Source organism: Dama dama, chromosome 17 (assembly GCF_033118175.1).
Source record: "Dama dama isolate Ldn47 chromosome 17, ASM3311817v1, whole genome shotgun sequence".
Classification (NCBI taxonomy): Eukaryota; Metazoa; Chordata; class Mammalia; order Artiodactyla; family Cervidae; genus Dama; species Dama dama.
In genome coordinates, this window is record NC_083697.1 from 59,973,740 (window position 1) to 59,992,704 (window position 18,965).

Here is an 18,965-nt window from a genome sequence, read left to right on the forward strand (position 1 = left end):
CACTTTCATCAAGAGGCTCTTGAGTTCTTCTTCACTTTCTGCCATAACGGTGGTGTCATCTGCATATCTGAGATTATTGAGCAATCTTGATTCAGCTTGTGCTTCATCCAGCCCAGCGTTTCTCATGATGTACTCTGCATATAAGTTAAATAAGTAGGGTGATAATATACAGCCTTGACGTCCTCCTTTTCGTATTTGGAACCAGTCTGTTGTTCCATGTCCAGTTCTAACTGTTGCTTCCTGACCTGCATACAGGTTTCTCAAGAGGCAGGTCAGGTGGTCTGGTATGCCCATCTCTTTCAGAATTTTCCACAGTTTATTGTGATCCACACAGTCAAAGGCTTTGGCATGGTCAATAAAGCAGAAATAGATGTTTTTCTGGAACTCTCTTGCTTTTTCAATGATCCATCGGATGTTGGCAATGTGATCTCTGGTTCCCCTGCCTTTTCTAAAATCAGCTTGAATATCTGGAAGTTCACGGTTCACATATTACTGAAGCCTGGCTTGGAGAATTTTGAACATTACTTTACTAGCATGTGAGATGAGTGCAATTGTGCGGTAGTTTGAGCATTCTTTGGCATTGCCTTTCTTTGGGATAGGAATGAAAACTGACCTTTTCCAGTCCTGTGGTCACTGCTGAGTTTTCCAAATTTGCTGGCATATTGGGTGCAGCACTTTCACAGCACCATCTTTCAGGATTTGAAATAGCTCAACTGGAATTCCATCACCTCCTCTAGCTTTGTTCGTAGTGATGCTTTCTAAGGCCCACTTGACTTAACATTCCAGGATGTCTGGCTCTAGGTGAGTGATCACACCATCGTGATTATCTGAGTTGTGAAGATCTTTTTTGTACAGTTCTTCTGTGTATTTTTGCCACCTCTTCTTAATCACAAAATAATTTAATAATTCATGAGAAACATTTCCAGTAAATATTTAAAAAGGACACTCACAATTCAGAAAACAATTCTAATTAAACATAATCCCTCCCCAAAGATTTCTCAGTACTGTAAAATGCTTAAGGACAGAAGTTTCTTTGTCAATATCTGAAATGATAAATCTGTTTTAAAAGTATAATATTCAAGGGACTCTGACCTTTTGTGCAACATTCAAAACTCAAAACAATATATCTATAACAGTGAAGCCTAAAATCTAACAATGACCTACTTTTCCCTAACTACAATAAGCCTTGTATTCCCAAACAGAACACTGTTATAATATGAGCGAAAGCCAAACAGTGTGGGCCGAGTAATACTAACTCAATCTGTGTTGTTTTTCTTTGCTACAAATTGAAGCACAGGATAGCGCATTTTGGTGCAAAGTTAGAAACTAACATTAAGGATCTAGATGTTTAATCATCTAGTTTTAATTTGCTTTCAGAACCTTTTAGCCCAGAATTCCATACAGTGCACATGCCCCTCATATATCTAAAAAAACAGCATTTGCAAAAATGCTATCAAAAGTCTCTCAAAACTGTCTCTGTATGCATACGGGTGTGGTGGGGAGGAGCTACAGCAACCTAGCAGCTTTAGAAATGGATACACTTGAATTTTTTCTTAAATAAGCCACTTAAGGAAAAAAAGAAAGAACACATACCCTTGGGGACAGAGTTTGTCAAGCCATCCGGATTTAACCTTCCTTGTAGATGATCCATAAAAACAGGCATAGGGAGATATTACATTTGAGGAAATAACTGGTGAGTCAGCATTTCCACTTGTTGAGCTTAGTGGATAACTGTGCCTATTAACAGGGTCCAAATTCACTGCCTTTTGAGTCCTTGATTTAGATGGCTTTGAATTTTTTCTTCTTAAACTCTGAAAGCATTCTTCTACTGTTGAATACTCTGATTCTGAAGCAGAGTCTATAGGAAGATTGCTTTTATCTTCTCGAGGTATCCAAATATCTTCTACTTTGTCTTCACTTATATTTTCCGTCCTGTTATCATATATGCTAAATGAAAAAAGAATGGTGTTAATACTTCCTAGTACTATATGGGACTTAAGCCATCGATGACATTTTCTATTTATAAACAACCAACTACAGAAATTTAAGGCCAAGAAAATCTGAGTTCAATTAATGCATCTGGATAATTTTTAAAACTTTTTGAGAAAAATAGAACTCTCCCATTATCTTAAGACATATTTGAATATGTATTCATATACTACAAGTAGTGTCTTTTTTCTTTTATGTATCATTTAATCTGATCTGTTTATTTTGGGGGTTGAGTCTAAGTACTAAGGATGGAGACTACCATGTTCTCTGCATCACAACTTAAACATCTTCCCCAGCACCAGTATGTGGTCAGCCACGTAACAGGCAAGATCATGAACCACAGCATCGTGGAGAGAGGCTCTGGAGATCTCATTTCCACTTGTCATCCTTTCTCTGCCTCTCCACAAAAGGACTCCAAAGACCCTCTGCTCCATCATCGTGTGATAAAACAAAGTGAAATCTTTAGTATTATTTTGCACGATTAAGGAAAAAAATTAGATGAGGAAAAACTAGACTTAGAAAGTAGCTAATAAAAAATTAGAAAGGTTCAGGATATCAGAAGGTAAAAGCTGTGTAATGTGTAATATTTACAGGAATATCACAATTGCTGATTATTTTCCTCTAGATTTAAGGAATGACAAAACAGCCATGCTCAGCCATGTATGTATAACAAAACTCAGTACAAAGAAGTTTTTGCTCATCAATGAAACAGATAGACTGAGGGGTCAAATTACATCCTTCTGGACGTGGAGTTCTAAAACCCACTTCTTTCCTGTGTGCATGTTTGAGGGCTCAGTCACTTCAATCATGTCCAGCTCTTTGTAACCCTATGGACTGTAGTCTACCAGGTCCCTCTGTCCATGGGAGAATCCATGGGGTTCTCCAGGCAAGAATACTGGAGTGGGCTGCCATGCCCTCCTCCAGGGGATCTTCCCGACCCAGGGATCGAAGCTGCACCTCCTGTGTCTCCTGCCTTGGCAGGTGGATTTCTTAACATTGAGCCACCACTGCTTCCTTCAAGAAGGATTAACTTGGCTCCTTCCATATTCTGCCGTAATAGGTTCAAATGTTTAATGAAGATACTCAATTATTTATTCCAATTTAAGGAAACCCTCAATAGTGTCAGCCTTTGAGAATAAACGATAAACTGGAAGACAAATGTCAGGTAACGATGCACTATATCAAGTGCTAATAAAACTGAGAGGAAAAATAAAACTTAAGTTGGTGCCTTACATACTCTGCTTAACCTCATGTTAATCCAAATAACTGGATAATGATATAGATAACTGGATAACTTTCAAGCTGTTTATCACCGCTCAGCTTCTACATTACATCTGTAAAAATTCTGTACCTCACATAGTGACATTTTTGGCATTGCCCCCCTTTCTTCTTCACATTGAGGTAACTTCCTGTCTTTAAAGTGCAAACATAGTTACCACATATTTGCCACTTTGAAAAGGGGAGAATGGTTTCAATTATAAAAAGACAAAAATAATGTGCTACAGATTATAGAATCAATTTACAGACTCTAAATTATTAAAATGAGTGCTGTTATCAAAAGAAAGGATTTGAACTTTCCAACGTATATTTTCTTAGAAATTTAATATGAACAAGAGTTGAACAATGAATCGTGTATAACATTCTATTCAAAAGAATTAACCATTATCAATCATGCCCTCATACCTTGATTTGACAAAAAATGAGTTTCTTTCAGTAGTTGTTTCCCCTTTGAGTGTTTCTTCCTGGGTCCAAAATTCATTCTTTATAGATCTCTTCTATAAAAAAGAATATATATATATATTTTTTTCAGGGTCACAATATTCTACAAAGATCCACAGCATGTGCGTTTAGTTTTATTAAACAAATATCTACTGTTTAGCTCAATATTCAACAAAAACAACTTAATTAGCAAGACAAAAGTAAACATAGTCTTTTGATGCATTTTCAGTATTTTATTTAAATCATTAGTACCTATTTTCAACTAAGAACATAAGATGCTAAAAACTGATTTACTTTCCCACTTATTTTTTGTCTTCCAACTTAATCTTGACCAAGAAATAAAATACCAAAAGAGCAAAAGTTCTGGAGAAGAAATAGAGGTCAGTCTACATTTGGGTATAAGGAAAAGTAAAATCGAGGGCTTTTGTCAGTCTGCTTTTCTTTTTAATGGGGTTTTTTTTTTTTTTTTTTTTTTAAGTAGCTTGTGGTAAATTTTGAAAACTCATTGATCTGTATCCCTAAAAACAAACTAAAATGTGTTTTTGTGATATATATTTTAAGATATCAATTTACCATGATTCTACTGAACAGAATTTTACTGACTAGAAATTTTTCTTCCATATAACACATTCTTCAAACAGCTTAAAGGAAAATGAAGAGGCATGTAAAGGCAGAAAAGCAAAGAACTGAATATGGAAAAAATTAAAATGTATGGGACTAACCTTGGAATTTTCTAGTCTCTGGAAAAGAAAGGTCTCTCCATAAGGTAAAATGGAAGATGAATTCTCCTCATTTGTATCTTTTGGGGGAATGACAGAATGAGATGGAAAGATGAGAATAATGTGAATTTTTTTTTTTTTTTACAAAAGCATGTTATTTAATTATTTCATAACAATATCACAATTTCAGCTTTTTTCTGAAACCAAATTATGCTCATAATTCTTATCTCCAAATCAACTCTAACTATGGTTTTCTTTCTGTATACATCCCTCACTTCACAACTAAGACGTATCACAAGTGTGATGTGTCATATTCGTCCTTGCTAACCTCTAAGATCCACATTAATATAACTAAACACATTTCCCCATACAATGGAAATTGTCACAGTATATTTATAATGCTAATTCCTAAATAATGGCAGAACGTTAATGTTAACTCTACTGTAATTTTCAACAAATGATCATTAAAGTTCACTGACAGCTAGCTGTTAATAGCATTCAAAATGCCAGAATCCACTTAATATAATCCCTCTAACACCATAACTGCTAGCATACCTGGAAATAAATTATTTCAAGAGAATTTCCACTATCCCTGAATTACACAGATCTACAATAAAGAATTCTTAACATTTGCATTTTCTGCTGTTGCAAACTCTTTTAAAGGCTCACTAGCCAAGTGCTTGCTAACTTAGCATTGAGAAGAATGTTCCTGAACTTGCATAAGCAGTATTTTCAAAAAGAAGAAAGAAAAGCCTCTGTCAGTGAGCGGTTGACCAGAGCTATGAATGTCACCCTTCCCTGTTACCATGGCAAAATTACTTTCCATAAATACACCCTGTAGTTCAGACTCAGAAACCACATAACTTAGTTAAATGTCTTCAACTGTGGTTAATGATAAACGAAGACTATAGAAAAAAATCTTACACTAATATGTGCAAATTTCCAGGAGTCTGCGTGTATATTACTGTTTTTCATTCATTCACTTTTACAAGTGTCTGGAGTGCTATGAACCCTGGTAGACGGTTATTCCCACGACTCCCTATTCCACAGGTGGGCTGCCTTCTTGATCATGATTTTAACACATGCAAGACTATCAAATGAGTACTAACTAATTTACAGACTTTAAAATAGGAGACTCACTTTGCTGTGTCACAGATTTTCCAGTTGAGGTAGCAACATTTCTTCTCTCGCGAAAATAGCTTAAAACAAAGGGAAAAATAGAGCCATTAAAACACGTATGTAAACCAGATGCTACTATCCTGACTAAAGGATTAATTGTAGGCACATATATTCTCTTCGGTAGAAAAACCAATATTCAAAAATAAGTTTGATTTTAATAAAATACAATGGCCAAATTCCATAAATGCGCTTTTCTAAATAGCCTTAAAGAAAGTGATTTTAACGGATTTTACATGTATTTGCTTCTCACTTTTTATAATTCACAAAAGTAAATGAACATATTTGCTGAAGTATTTATAACATTTTTGTCTTAGCTTCACAATACTGAATCAAAAATCTGTCTAGTTCCAAGAGTATAATTGAAAATATGTAAGACCTTTTCTCAAAGATCTTACAGCCTTGGGAAAGAGATACTACAGGTAATTAATTAGAATACAATATAACAGCAATGACAGAGGAAAACACTGTGGAAATAGGATAATACCTGCTACCATATGAAAGAGTTCTATTTTCCCAGTTAAATATAAGAATCAGGACAGCATCCTCAACTTCTCTTAAATATATATATGCCCAAATAACTACAAGAAAAGATATATATATATATATAGATATATAGATAGATATGCATATATATATGTGCACACACATACACAGTAATGAAATAGGCTATAGACAAAAATTTAAAAATCACTGTAACCAAAAGCTGGTTCTTTGAAGAGGCCAGTAAAATTGATAAACCTCAGGGAAGGAGAATACGAGTGACATACAGGGGAGACAAGTTATCAGTATCAGGAGTGAAAGAGAACACATCACTACAAGTTCTACAAACATAAGAGGGATAATTACAGATTATTAAGAAAAACTTTATCAATAAATTCAATAACTTAGATGACATGAAAAAATTCTTAGAGACACAAATGATCAAATACGACACAAGAATAAAAATTCTTAATATCCTGGATCTATTAGGAAAACTGAATTTAACAATTAATCACCTACCCACAAAAAGCTACAGGCCCAAATATTTCACTGGTAAGTTTCACCAAACATTTAAGGAAGGAATAACATGAAGTCTACATAAACGTTTTCAGAAAAGAGAGAAGGAAGAATGACTTCCTAATTCACTCTGTAAGGCCAGTATTACTGATACAAAACCAGTCAAAAAAAAAAACAACAGATAAATGTTAGACAAATATTCCTCATGAACTTAACATGCAAAAAAATCATTAACTATTAGCAAATCAAATCCAACAATACATAGAAAGGATAATATATTATGACCAGGTGAAACTTATCCCCAGAAAGCAAAACTGATTTAACAGGGAAAAATGAATATAATTCACCAAATTAAGAAGATAAAAGAGAAAAATCACATTCTCATTGCAATAGATTCAGAAAAACCAACTGCCAAATTCAACATCCATCCATCACTAAAACTCTCAGCAAACTAGGAATTGGAAAGAAGAAAGCAAGCTTCCTCAACCTAATAAAGGGCATTTATTAAAATAATAAGAATTTTAATCAGTGATTAAAGACTGAACATTTCCCTAAGACTAGAAGTAACATAAGGACGTGGGCACTCACTAGTTATGTTCACATTGATTAATACTACACATAATATGAATAAATCTGAGAATCATCATGCTGAGTGAAAGAAGGCTAGCAATTCAAAACCACTCCCTTTGCCTAAAATGGGTAAATGACTTCAAAAGGCACCACATAAAAGAAGACAGAAACTGGCCAGTTGCCAATAAATGCATTAAAAGATCCTCAATTTCACTGGTCACCAGAAAAATACAAATTAAAATCACAATGAAATATCACTACCCACCCACCTATACAGGTAAAATTTTTTAAATAACAAAATGCTGTTGCGGGTATGAGACAAAAGGAATACACATACACTGCTGGTGTTAAAGGAAGTGAGCATAATAACCATTCAATGGCGAAAACCACTTTGTATTACCTTCCAGAATGGAACATAAGCAATATCCTACGACAGCAACTCTACTCTTAGGCATATATTCAATAGACATGCATGTCGGATGTGCCCCAAGAAAAACCACCCAAGTGTATGTCAACATGCAAAAGTTAAAAGAAGCTGTGGAAGAATCACAGAAAAGACAAACATTCAACAGTCACAACAAACTGACATACAGCCACGTGGATGCATCTCAAAAACATCAGGTTGAATAAAAGATATCACACACAACGTTACTTGCTATATGACGTCATTTGTATGAAACCCTAGAACAGGAAAAACTAATTTACAGTGAAATCAGCGGTTGCCCAATGCAGGTGATAGAATAATTCACTACCTATGTGCACAGGTGATTTTTGAGGAGTGATAGAAATGTTCTCTTATTGTGGTAGTGCTCACATAGGTATTCGTACTTGTCAAAATTCATCAACATATATATTTAGCATTGGTCTATTTTATTATGTAAGTTAGTTATAAACTTACACATATAAGTACATTGTTTATATGTAAAATATTAGACTATATTGAGCATATGAAATATAATAGAAGAATGGATATCATGGGATATAGCCATACAATGAATTATTATACAGCAATGAAAATAGTCTGCAACTGTGTGTATCAACACAGAGAAGTTTCAGAGTGAAGCAAAATGAGCTTAGTAAGAAGAGTTACTATATGATTGCATTTTTAAGTCCATAAGACAGTCAAAACTGTAGCATATTGTTTGGAATATACTTAAGAGGTACAATATTTTTTTAAAGTAGGAGTGTAATAACCATTATTTAAAGTCAGGATAGAAGCTGTGTGTGACAGTAGAGGGCATATATCAAAGTGTTCCAAAACAATTCATCCTTTATTTGTTCATTATCTCCACATTCTTGATGCTGTGATAAGGCTATAATCATTTCCTCAACTTTGTATATCACTGACACAAACATATATTAATAATTTGAGCCCCTGAGCAGAGCAGCAGTCAAATGTTCTACATCTTTGACAACCTCTGGTAATAATAAACACTGCGAATTCTTTTTTTTTTTTAAACACTGCGAATTCTTATTGAGCACTTACTATATATCAGACACAGGTCCCAAAATTTTATAAATACACACACTCACAATGTGTATGTGTGTGCATTTAGCCACAAACACCCAAAGAAGTAAGAGCTACCATTATCTGCACTTTTTAAGAAGAAAATTGGCAAAGCAGTTACTTTCCAAAAGTCACACAGCTCTCAAGTAGCTAACCTGGGATTCAAATTCAGGCAGCGTAGCTCTGTGAGACCTATTCAAAACCATCATGCTTAATAAAAAACTTAACTTTAACTTACTGGGGGAAAAAAATGCAAATTAATTTTAAAAAAAAAAGATTTTGAACTCTTTTAAGTACATCCATTAGTGGTATTTTAAAGCATATTTTGTTGGCTTAATTTTTATAAAGAAAAAAGTATGCAATGATTTGTATTGATTTTGCAATTCAATATCCACCTGCAAGCAACTACCAAATCTATCAACCAAGTTCATTTGATCTGAAGATGAAAATTAGCTCAACACAGAAAACAAGCTGTTTTTAAAACTGGTGATTATCCATTTATATTCTCATGTATCTATAAATAAATTATCTCAAGCTATTTTATATTCTAATATCTATTATGCCCAAAGCATTTTGTTAGGGGTTTATGTATCTACATCTCATATTTCATCCCCTTAATAGACTGATGAGGTAGAAATTGGTGTCCTAATCCTACCAATAAGGAAAGGAGATTCTCTGGCCCAAGCGGCATAGCCAACAGAAGGCAAAAACCAGCATTCAAGGTGAATTCCATCCTGAGTGCAAAGCCCATGCTCTTTCCTTTCTGCTCTATTATTCTCCCATTGATTTTCCTAGAAACTGCAGATTTCTATTAAATTTGAAATATAAAGCATGGGTGACTTGCAAAAATTAAAAACCCATTAAGAAAAGCAGTAGTTATCATCCTATTTTGTTATTATGCTTTGGTGATCTTGGTCAAGTTATTCAACGGCCTGAGTCCAATTTCCTCATTTACTAAAGGGGAATAAAAACAAGGTCTGCTGCCTAGGAATACCATAAGAGCTAATGAGATGATGCTTTTAAAGAGCATAAGGTGTGCCTTATACAACACAAACACTCAGCTAGAATGAGACAACTGTTTTATTAATTAGAGAAAAGAATGTTTGGTCTTCCTGGTAAACTGATAATATGCACAACTGTTTCTTAAAGTCCTTAAAAGTATGAACACTCTTCGTTTGAAAGAGTAAAAAAAGTGTCACCAACGTAGTAGCAGAATAAATTGTATTTTTTTTTCATTTAGTAAAATACTATACAGCAGATACTGCATAAAATACATGCATGGATGTGAACAATCTTTAAAATAACATTATGTGAACCAAGTTTCAAAAAAATAACTAACAAGTGAATCTTCAACTACCTATAGATGTTATTTGTTCTCATATTTTTAAATCACTAAAATTGCCATGAAAAGCAGTGGCATAAATGCTAATTAATGTTAAAGATCTCTCTTTATAATCTACACTTACCCATTACGTGGGCATGACAACCATGCCAAAATAAAATCAATTACACGCCCCAAACGGACCATATCATTACACAGAATGTTTGTTTTAAAAAAAATACAATTCTTACAAATCGTAACAGACTAAATACAACAGACTAGCTACAGGTCATTATACAATTGAATTCAAAAGAAAAACACTGGAATCATCAGCAGCAGGGGAAAGCTGTTTTGAGGTTACATAATGTCTAACTAAATCACACAAATCTGAATTCAGAGAACATGAGGGCGCATTAACTACAGCTCAGATGAAGAATATGAAATGTATAATGAACAAATAATTGAGTCTCAATTCACAAAATTCCAAAAAAAGTCCTCAGGATAAGAATAAAAAATCACAGAAGGATTACAACACAAAAGCCTACATCATTAGTGTAAAACTTTTTTCATCAACTAGCAATTTTTTTTCAAACAAAGCAAGGCTTTCAAAATGATGAATAAAGAGTACAAATGTAACGTCTCTTCACTTGTAGAAAGTATCACACAGATAGACACCTTTATACCCTAATAGCAAGTCAAGCGATCAACTATTAATTTTTGACTCATTATCTAGAAAAACAGTACTGATGAATGTATTTGCAGGGCAGTAACAGAGACGCAGACAGAACAGACTTGGGGACAGCGGGGGAAGGAGAACGTGGATGAACAGGCAGTAGTACTGAAACATACATTACCACACGTGAAACAGACGGCCAGTGGGAATTTGCTGTGTGGCTTGGGGAGCTCAACCCAGTGCTCTGGGACAATCTACAGGGGTGGGGTGGCGTGGGAGGGACGTTCAAGAGGAAGGGAACACACAGATACCTATGGCTGATTCATGCTGCTGTTTGACAGAAACCATACACTGTAAAGCAACTGTCCTCTGATTAAAAAGAGGTTTTAAAAAGTTTGATTCCCTGTTATTGACAGACATTCAAGTCAAAATTTTGCAAATACTGAAATAATCTAAAAAGAGGTTTTAAAAAGTTTGCTTCACTGTTATTGATAGACATTCAAGTCAAAATTTTGCAAATATTGAAATAATCAACTCATTTTCATAGAATTTGTAAAAAGCCATTTTAAAGGGAAAAGAATCTGAATTTTATAATGCTAAGCACTTTTTTTTTGCTATTTACATGAAATATAAAGGTTTTCTTCAACATGAGGATGGGATGAATTTCAGTATTTTTCTAATTCAATGTAGCAAACAGTTGTGTATTTGTATGTTTTTGTTCATATACGTTTCACCATTAAAGTCTAAAACAGCAGATCCATTTTTAATGTCTATATCATCATGTCTATGTACATCCAGAGAAAAATATCTACGATTTTTACTTTTAATACAAAGTTCACAGAAGGCTGGTGACTTCAGGTTTAGAACTCATACTTTTGAAAAATGCCCTTAAACAGTTAACACAGGTCCTCAGTCTTAGGTTACAAAAGATGTACTCCAACCACAGTGCAACCCTGCATACCACCCTCCTCGTCTTTACCTCTGCTTGTTTACTGTTCCTTCCCCAAAATACTCAAAGGGATGACACCTAAAAGACAGGGCTTTGTGACTTGTGCCTAGGATAAAATATTCACATGAAATACGTATGAAAATCATTAAACTAGGGAGGAGGATAAGAAAGGTACCTCTTTCGTAGCAAAAGATACCTGAATCCTTCCTGCTTTGAGTACAAAGGAGGATCCTCCTGGAAGGATCATTAAGACTCACAAGACACACCTATGGCTCCCAGGGAAGGGCAGCCAGTGGGACTTGCTTTCTACTTAGAGACCTCTCTAAGTCTCCTTACACAGGTCTCCTCTATGGGAGAGCCTACTGGTGAGCTGATAAGGAAGGAACCGGCTCTTCAAGGCTTGCTCTGACCTAGCCCCCAAGAGATAGGACTTGCAAAGAGATCCTGAGGTCCAGTGTCCAGCACAGCCCCACCCAACCCAGCCTTCCCAAGAGGATCAGACAGGAATTCAAGGGAGGAGCCCAAGGCAAGGACAAAGAGAACCCATCGATTGCATCAGATAACTTGGCAAGGGGTAGAGGTTGGGGGTACATGTCCAGGGAGATAGAAAGCAAGCACCTCACATCAGGAACACATAGCCAGAGTCGTTTTCAACAATTATATAAAATCTTTAGTGAGTAAAGAAATTAGGATAAAATCGCTGGCCACCAAGAAATATATTCTATGGTACATCAAGGCATATACTAAATATCATTTAGATGTTATTTGACTAGAGAGAATCTTGGATTATATAATCTACAGTTTCATTTATAACACTGTAGAATCTTGCAATTACTATTTGCAATTCAGGCAAGAACCACAAAGAAAAACACTGACGTCTGAAAATAATTTATTTTCTCGTTTTATAATTTGATCACCAGAAATGCATAGATACCATTTACTGTCATAATCAGCTCCTGCTAAGCTACTTACTACTAATTGTACCATTATTTCAATTCTCATTTTCAAAGCCTCAAGAATCACAATGTGAATAACTGGCCTTTCACATGATACAAAGCTTACACTTAAAACTAAATGAACATCAAAAGATTCTCAAAAACGTATAAAAATAACACAACTTAAGTAAAACCTGAGCCCAATGTTTCTTATCTGAAGTTATCCTTATGGCTCCCAAAAGGATTCCATTCCTGCAAAGACACAGCAGACCCCTCTCATTTAAGTGTCGAAAATTAGCAAAATATGCTAAAGCTACAATGGTATACAAAAAGTGGTGACTTTCTACATTCCGAAGAAATACTCCATTTCTTATATACGCCATCAACATTTTTAAGAACATTTACTAAATGAGTGGTTAAAAAAGTGTGCTATAGAATCAAATGAACTGGAATGAAATCCCAGTTCATGGCCAATGTAATCCTAGAAAAGTTACCTAGAAAAGGCTTGGTTACCTCATAAGAAAATGGGTGAATAATACCTATTTCAAGGGCCAGTGTGAGAATTAGTTTATAATTTTATGGAAAATTATAAACCAAACCATATTCCATGTGTTCAATAAATGACAGTGCCAACTGATTTCCCAGTAAGTACTCAATACTGCCACTGGCAGCAAGGATGCCAAGATAAAGACAAAGTGATTAGGGCCTCTGCCCTCGAGGAGTTTACACTCTCCTGGAAGACACTCAACATGGTCTGGTTAAACTGCCATGTTTTCTCTTGCGTATACTAAATTTCCGTATTTTCTCTTGTCAATACAACCAAGATCTAGCACCAGGGACAGAGTGGCTTCATGGGGATACAAGCAGGGGAGAGAGAATCTTGCAGAAATACACAGCCTACACCCTGCACAGGAATCTGTCATTGCATTTGGTGCCAGAGCAGTAAGGGTTGAACTTAACCTCATGATTCCTAGCAGAGACAAGTGTTAGATTTTAGTGACTAGGAAAAAAAAAAAAAAATCTCACCACAGCCCTGGAGGAAACCACATCTTAGGTATAATTTTGAGAAACGGTTGAAAGCAGTCTCTGCAATAAGCCAGCTCCTCTCCGACTCCACAGTTACCCCAGGGAACCACAGACCCAACAAGTCGTTAGGACCCCTCTTTAGAGTTCCAGTCTCCAGCTCACTTGGTCTCACACTGTAATGCTAATACTGCTTACAAGTCTTCTGCGTTACACTTCACGCCCCTTTATCCCTCTCTACTTCCTCCGCTCCTGGTACTGTCACCAGTATCAAGTAGGTGCTCACTAGATGCGTGTTGAATGATTCATTGGTGCCAGTCATTGCATTAGGCAGTACAGATACAATCATAGAAACATGGTCCTCCCCCAAAAAGCACATAACCTAGTGTCTCCTAGGGGAGACAGAGTCAGCAATTCAAATATAAGTGCACTCATGGAAGAATGTCATACTAGATATGGTGGAAGGTTCCACATACTAGATATGGGATGGAATATCCAGGTAGAATTAGTGGAAGGGAATTCCGCCAATTAAATAGGAGAAAGTTAGAGAGTCCCAGGCAGTTACAAGTTGGAAACAGACTCTGGGTAGTGGTATACAAGAGAAATGACATGATGAAAAGTTTCAGAAGAAAGAAAAGGTTGGTTGAACAGGTAAACTAAAATGTCAAATTTAGAAAGGAACACAGAAAAGAAAATTGTTAGAACTAGCTACATTCCCCCAAACTGGATACACACAGCCTATCATAAAAATTCCTACCTCCCTGAAATTCCCTTTGTTGATCCTGGAATCTCTGGTACCGGCCGATGTCTTAGCAGAAAAGATCGAGATGGTCTTGAAACCAACTTGCTACGACTTCTCATAGGTGTTAGGACTGGTGATGATGGCACGTACAAATCATTTACAACCATTTCTCCTTGAAACTGAAAGAATGGTGATGGTGGTGAGCTGTCTAATAAAACGTTAGTTCCATTTCCAGAATTTGCTTCTGATACTGAAGAGTCATAGGAGGAAAGGAATTCAAGGTCTGCATTAGGAAGCTTGCCTACATTTTCTGAAATCAAATCAACTCTTTCTGTTTCTTCTTCAGTAGTACAGCCCACAGTCTTCTCTGTTATCAAAGATTCTACTTTGGCAGTTTCACTACCAAGTAAAGAATCTTGAAAAGAACCTGAATTCGAGTGTGGTTCGTCTTCTGGAATGGGAAAGTTGTGTGTAGGAAGAGTCAGCTTATCATCTGATTTAAGAGACTGGCTATTTTCCACACAAACCTCATGTTCTCCAACATTTTTTGTAACAGTCTCCAACTGTATAGGGCTAGATATCTGAACACTGTGTGAATCTGAAAATTCTAAGCAGGTATTCTGAGCAGAAGATGGAGCCTGGTGATCCTTTGAAGTCTCATCATTCTTCTTTGTTTTGTGAATATTTGCATATATTGGGATATCTTGCATTTTTGACAGGATTATCTGTAACTGTTTAAGTATCCTCCTCCGGTGTCCTGTAGGTGATATTCCAACTTTGAGGAGCACGCTGTCATTTATGTCTGCACAGTCCCTCACATTATTAAAACCAAATTCACGGAAGTTTAAGAGGTACTGCTCCAAATTAATGCTCATTAGGAAATCTCTGATATCAACATTCACTTCGCTGACTGAGGACATAATGGTGGCTTCATCACTAGGCCAAGTTTGAAGAAGCAGCACCACGCAACACGCACATGGGAGGCGCCCTTCTGTAGCGGGTTTTCCTCTGACTTATCTCAAAAATGCTCTTCTCTCCACAGTGAATGCTTTATGTGCTTAAGCCTAGGAAAAAAAGAAGAAAAGAAAAGCAACTTATTAGGACATTTTTGACATTAAAACTAGTTTTACATTATAAACGTTCTCTGAAGAAACTCACAACAGAAATAAGGATCACTACTTGTACTGGCTAAGTTTGGAAACTTTTCATGCCCTAGAAAGTCACTTCCTAGGTAGAGTGTGAAGGGATGGGACAGAAATGCTATCGTAGTACCAAATGATGATTTTCAAAATGGTTTAAAAAAAAAAGATTCTTAAATGTACATTAAACATGTGTCCAAAACTTTTATTCACTAATTAATGAGGGAACCAGTAAGGTGGTAGGGCTAATTCCAAGATCGTTTGTTGAACAGGTTTATATAGTCCACCAGAAAATGTTTTTGTTTGTGTTTTTAGTTCTAGAATAAGATGGGTAGGTTATATATATATATATATATATATATATATATATATATATATAAAACTGGTTAGTGATCTGCAGGGCAATAAAACCATAACCTTTGGGGATATCTTTCCAAAGGACAAAAATCTATAAGCCAACAGGTAACTTCCCAGTTCAGGGTTCTAATCAAATAGTAAACAGCAGGTGAACACAAGAATTAGAATATCCTTGGGGTGTGCCTGTTAAACAATACCCTCAACAAGGCATCCCAGGAACATGCTATACATTCTTTTGATTTCCAAATTTTAGAAAATTTTTCTTAACAGTACCTAACAGATATGAGCAACTCCAATCCTTTACTTTCTTCAAAGACTCACTCCAAAAGCATAGTTAGAACATATTTCTCAGGTCAATGATTTTCACCTCAAAATTGCAGCAGCATTATATGCACAATATTATATAAGACAAGACTAGATGAACAACTTTACATTAGATAACAGGAAGTAAGTTAATATGAAAGGAAAAGGAAAAAGTTTAAAGGTCACATTTTCCTTTATACACAGCAGATTCACATAAGTTCACTTTTCTCACAAACGTCGTTCAATTCTTTAAAAAGTTGATTTTTCCAGCTGTTGTTTATATGGCTGCGTTGAGTTTGTAAAAGTGTATGGTATGTGCAGATTTCTATACATTATGCATCAGGAAAAAAGAAAAAAAGTACAGAATATGCGTAATGACCATTGTTGTTTAGTCACCAAGTCATGTTTGGTTCTTTGTGACCCCGTGGACTGTAGGGGTTTTCCCAGGCGAGAATACTGGAGGCGCCTCTGTCCATGGGACCTCCCCTACCGGAGTGGGTTACCTTTCCTTCTCCAGGGGATCTTCCCAACCCAGGGATCAAACCCACATCTCCTGCTTGGCAGGTATATTCCTTACCACTGATTCACCTGGGAAGTCAGCATAATGACTATACACTGAAGTAATAAAATGAGACACAGTGGAATCAGGTATATTCATTGGAGCAAGCAGAGACGCAGTGTTTCTGGAAAAAATTGCATCTCAAAGTAGCTCTTCAGAAGACACAACTCAAGAGTCTCCATGTGATATATGCCAACTGCCCATAAGATGTTGCCCCAACTATTCTAAAACTTTAGCCAACACTGACAAGTGAGTACACCAGAAATAAAAGGGAAAACATATACTATTTAGGCAGCATCTCAGAAACAAAGGAATAAAAGTCACAAACAAGAGAGGAAAGACCATATACAGCTATGGCTGATTCATGCTGATGTCTGACAGAAACTAACACAATTCTATAAAGCAATTATCCTTCAACTAAAAAAAAAAAATTTAATTAAATAAAAAAAAGATGAAAGACAGGAAATGCCTGTGCCCAACAAGTATCCCTCTGTCACACTCAAAATAACAAAACGTCAGGGAAAAAAGCAGGAAGTTGAACCTCAACACCATATATGAACCTAATTCTCAGATACATTATTCCTGTCCACATAATTATTTTTTTAAATCCCATTATTTAGTTTTGTTTGCCCATTACAAAATGGAAATAATTATTACCAAAGTGGCAGCAATTTTTGATACTGGGCTCTAGAACTGTGAGAAAACATGAAGCAATATATTTCTCCACCTTCCTCACCACAGTTCAGGCCCTCCTGTGTTACATCTCCTATCTAAATCACCGCAATCATCTCAACAAACCCCTCAGCCCATGTACCCCTAAACCACTGGAAGTCCAAATCTGGCCTGTCATTCCACACCCTGAACAGAACAGGCTAAGCTTCTTGGGGTGCCATACCACCCCAAGCCTGGTCTCAGCTCTGAAAATAAAAAACAATAGCAGCTACTATTGATGTAAGTGGCAACGATGCTCCAGATACTGTACCTCAGATGTATTTCTACTGCTAGGGAGACTTTCTACTACTAGCTTCAGGCTCAAGTTTACCCCGTGTCACTTCACTGACTTCAGCTCATCATTATTAATTATCACTTCCCCCAAGCAACAAAGTGTTAAACAGCCTCACACCTTTCACCTACGCTGTAAGAGCTGGCAGATCTACATACTTGGCCAAATCCTCTGCACCATTTACAATTTTGGACAGGCAGATATCACTCCCTCTCGGAAAGCTTCCTATCAACCTCTTGAAATACAGTGAATCACTCCTTTCTCCATCTCCTATGCTAGGATTCTAGAGATCTGCAAAGCGCTTGAAACATGTTTAGGAGATGGGACACAGACCAGTAGCAATGGTGAGAGTGGTTCAGAAGCCCATTTTGTTATTTTTTTTCATGTGTGTGCATGTGTGAGCCTTTACATTTTAATATACCAACCTCTTCTGTCTCTTACACATAAAGTTCCTGAGTGGCTGACTCAAGCATGGATATACCAAATGTTCGAACCAATATCACCTCACTCTGGTATCATGGGCATGCTGAATAAGGTTAATGAACTAGATTCCTTCTTGTGACCTGGAAGAGGCTCTCTCCCACAGGCCCCACCTCTCTGCACGTTCATGTAGGCTCCATCCTCCAATCATTGGGCTTTTTAACTGTCTGACTATCCAAGGGTGTTCACAGACCCACTTCATCAGAGGCTTCAGGCCCCCAAACACATCATCAGCTGCAAAGAGATGGGCACCCCTAACTACAACAGTCTTGCAGGCAAACTCCTTAACAGAACATCAAGCCCTCCATGTTTTGACCTCCACTTGGGCACCAGACACAAATGCCATGTTCTAGGTTCATGGCTGTCCTGGTCTCAGTGAGTGGATCTGCTGTACCGCAATGACTGTATATAAGCCCTAGAATCGATGTTAGTGACACATGCCAAAGATGACTGAGATGCACAAAAAAAATTTGGTTCGGTTTTCAATTCCTCACACCTGAGCTGAAGTCCATCACTTCCCCCACCCCAGGAGATGGATGTCCTTTCTAAGAGAGTGCCCAGGAGTCTGCAGTTATATTCAATTTCCACCCTCCTCCACTTTCACAGGCACATATCTGTGTGTCTGTTTCCTTCCCCATAAAATAAACATGTTCAAAGGTACCTCAGTGCTGGTGAAGATTATATGAGACAATCCACTCCAAGTGCTAAAATAGTGCTTAATCCCCAGCAAGTGCTTAGCACATATTCACTTCCATCATTATAATTACCTATTTTCATCACTAAGTCATTAACTTCCCACAGT

General features: G+C 36.5%; 1 protein-coding gene across 5 annotated transcripts in view; it reads right to left on the reverse strand.

The window, feature by feature from the left end:
• Positions 1-18,965, reverse strand: part of ARAP2 (ArfGAP with RhoGAP domain, ankyrin repeat and PH domain 2) — a 200,308-nt gene that overhangs the window by 155,267 nt on the left and 26,076 nt on the right. For all 5 annotated transcript variants that reach the window (XM_061164524.1, XM_061164525.1, XM_061164526.1 and 2 more), the window contains 5 exons: positions 14,338-15,386; positions 5,568-5,626; positions 4,431-4,507; positions 3,673-3,764; positions 1,594-1,947 (listed from right to left, as the gene is read on the reverse strand). In XM_061164524.1, the coding sequence (XP_061020507.1) occupies positions 1,594-1,947; positions 3,673-3,764; positions 4,431-4,507; positions 5,568-5,626; positions 14,338-15,242 (1,487 nt within the window). In that variant the 5' untranslated portion in view covers positions 15,243-15,386. The remainder of the gene's footprint in view (positions 1-1,593; positions 1,948-3,672; positions 3,765-4,430; positions 4,508-5,567; positions 5,627-14,337; positions 15,387-18,965) is intronic.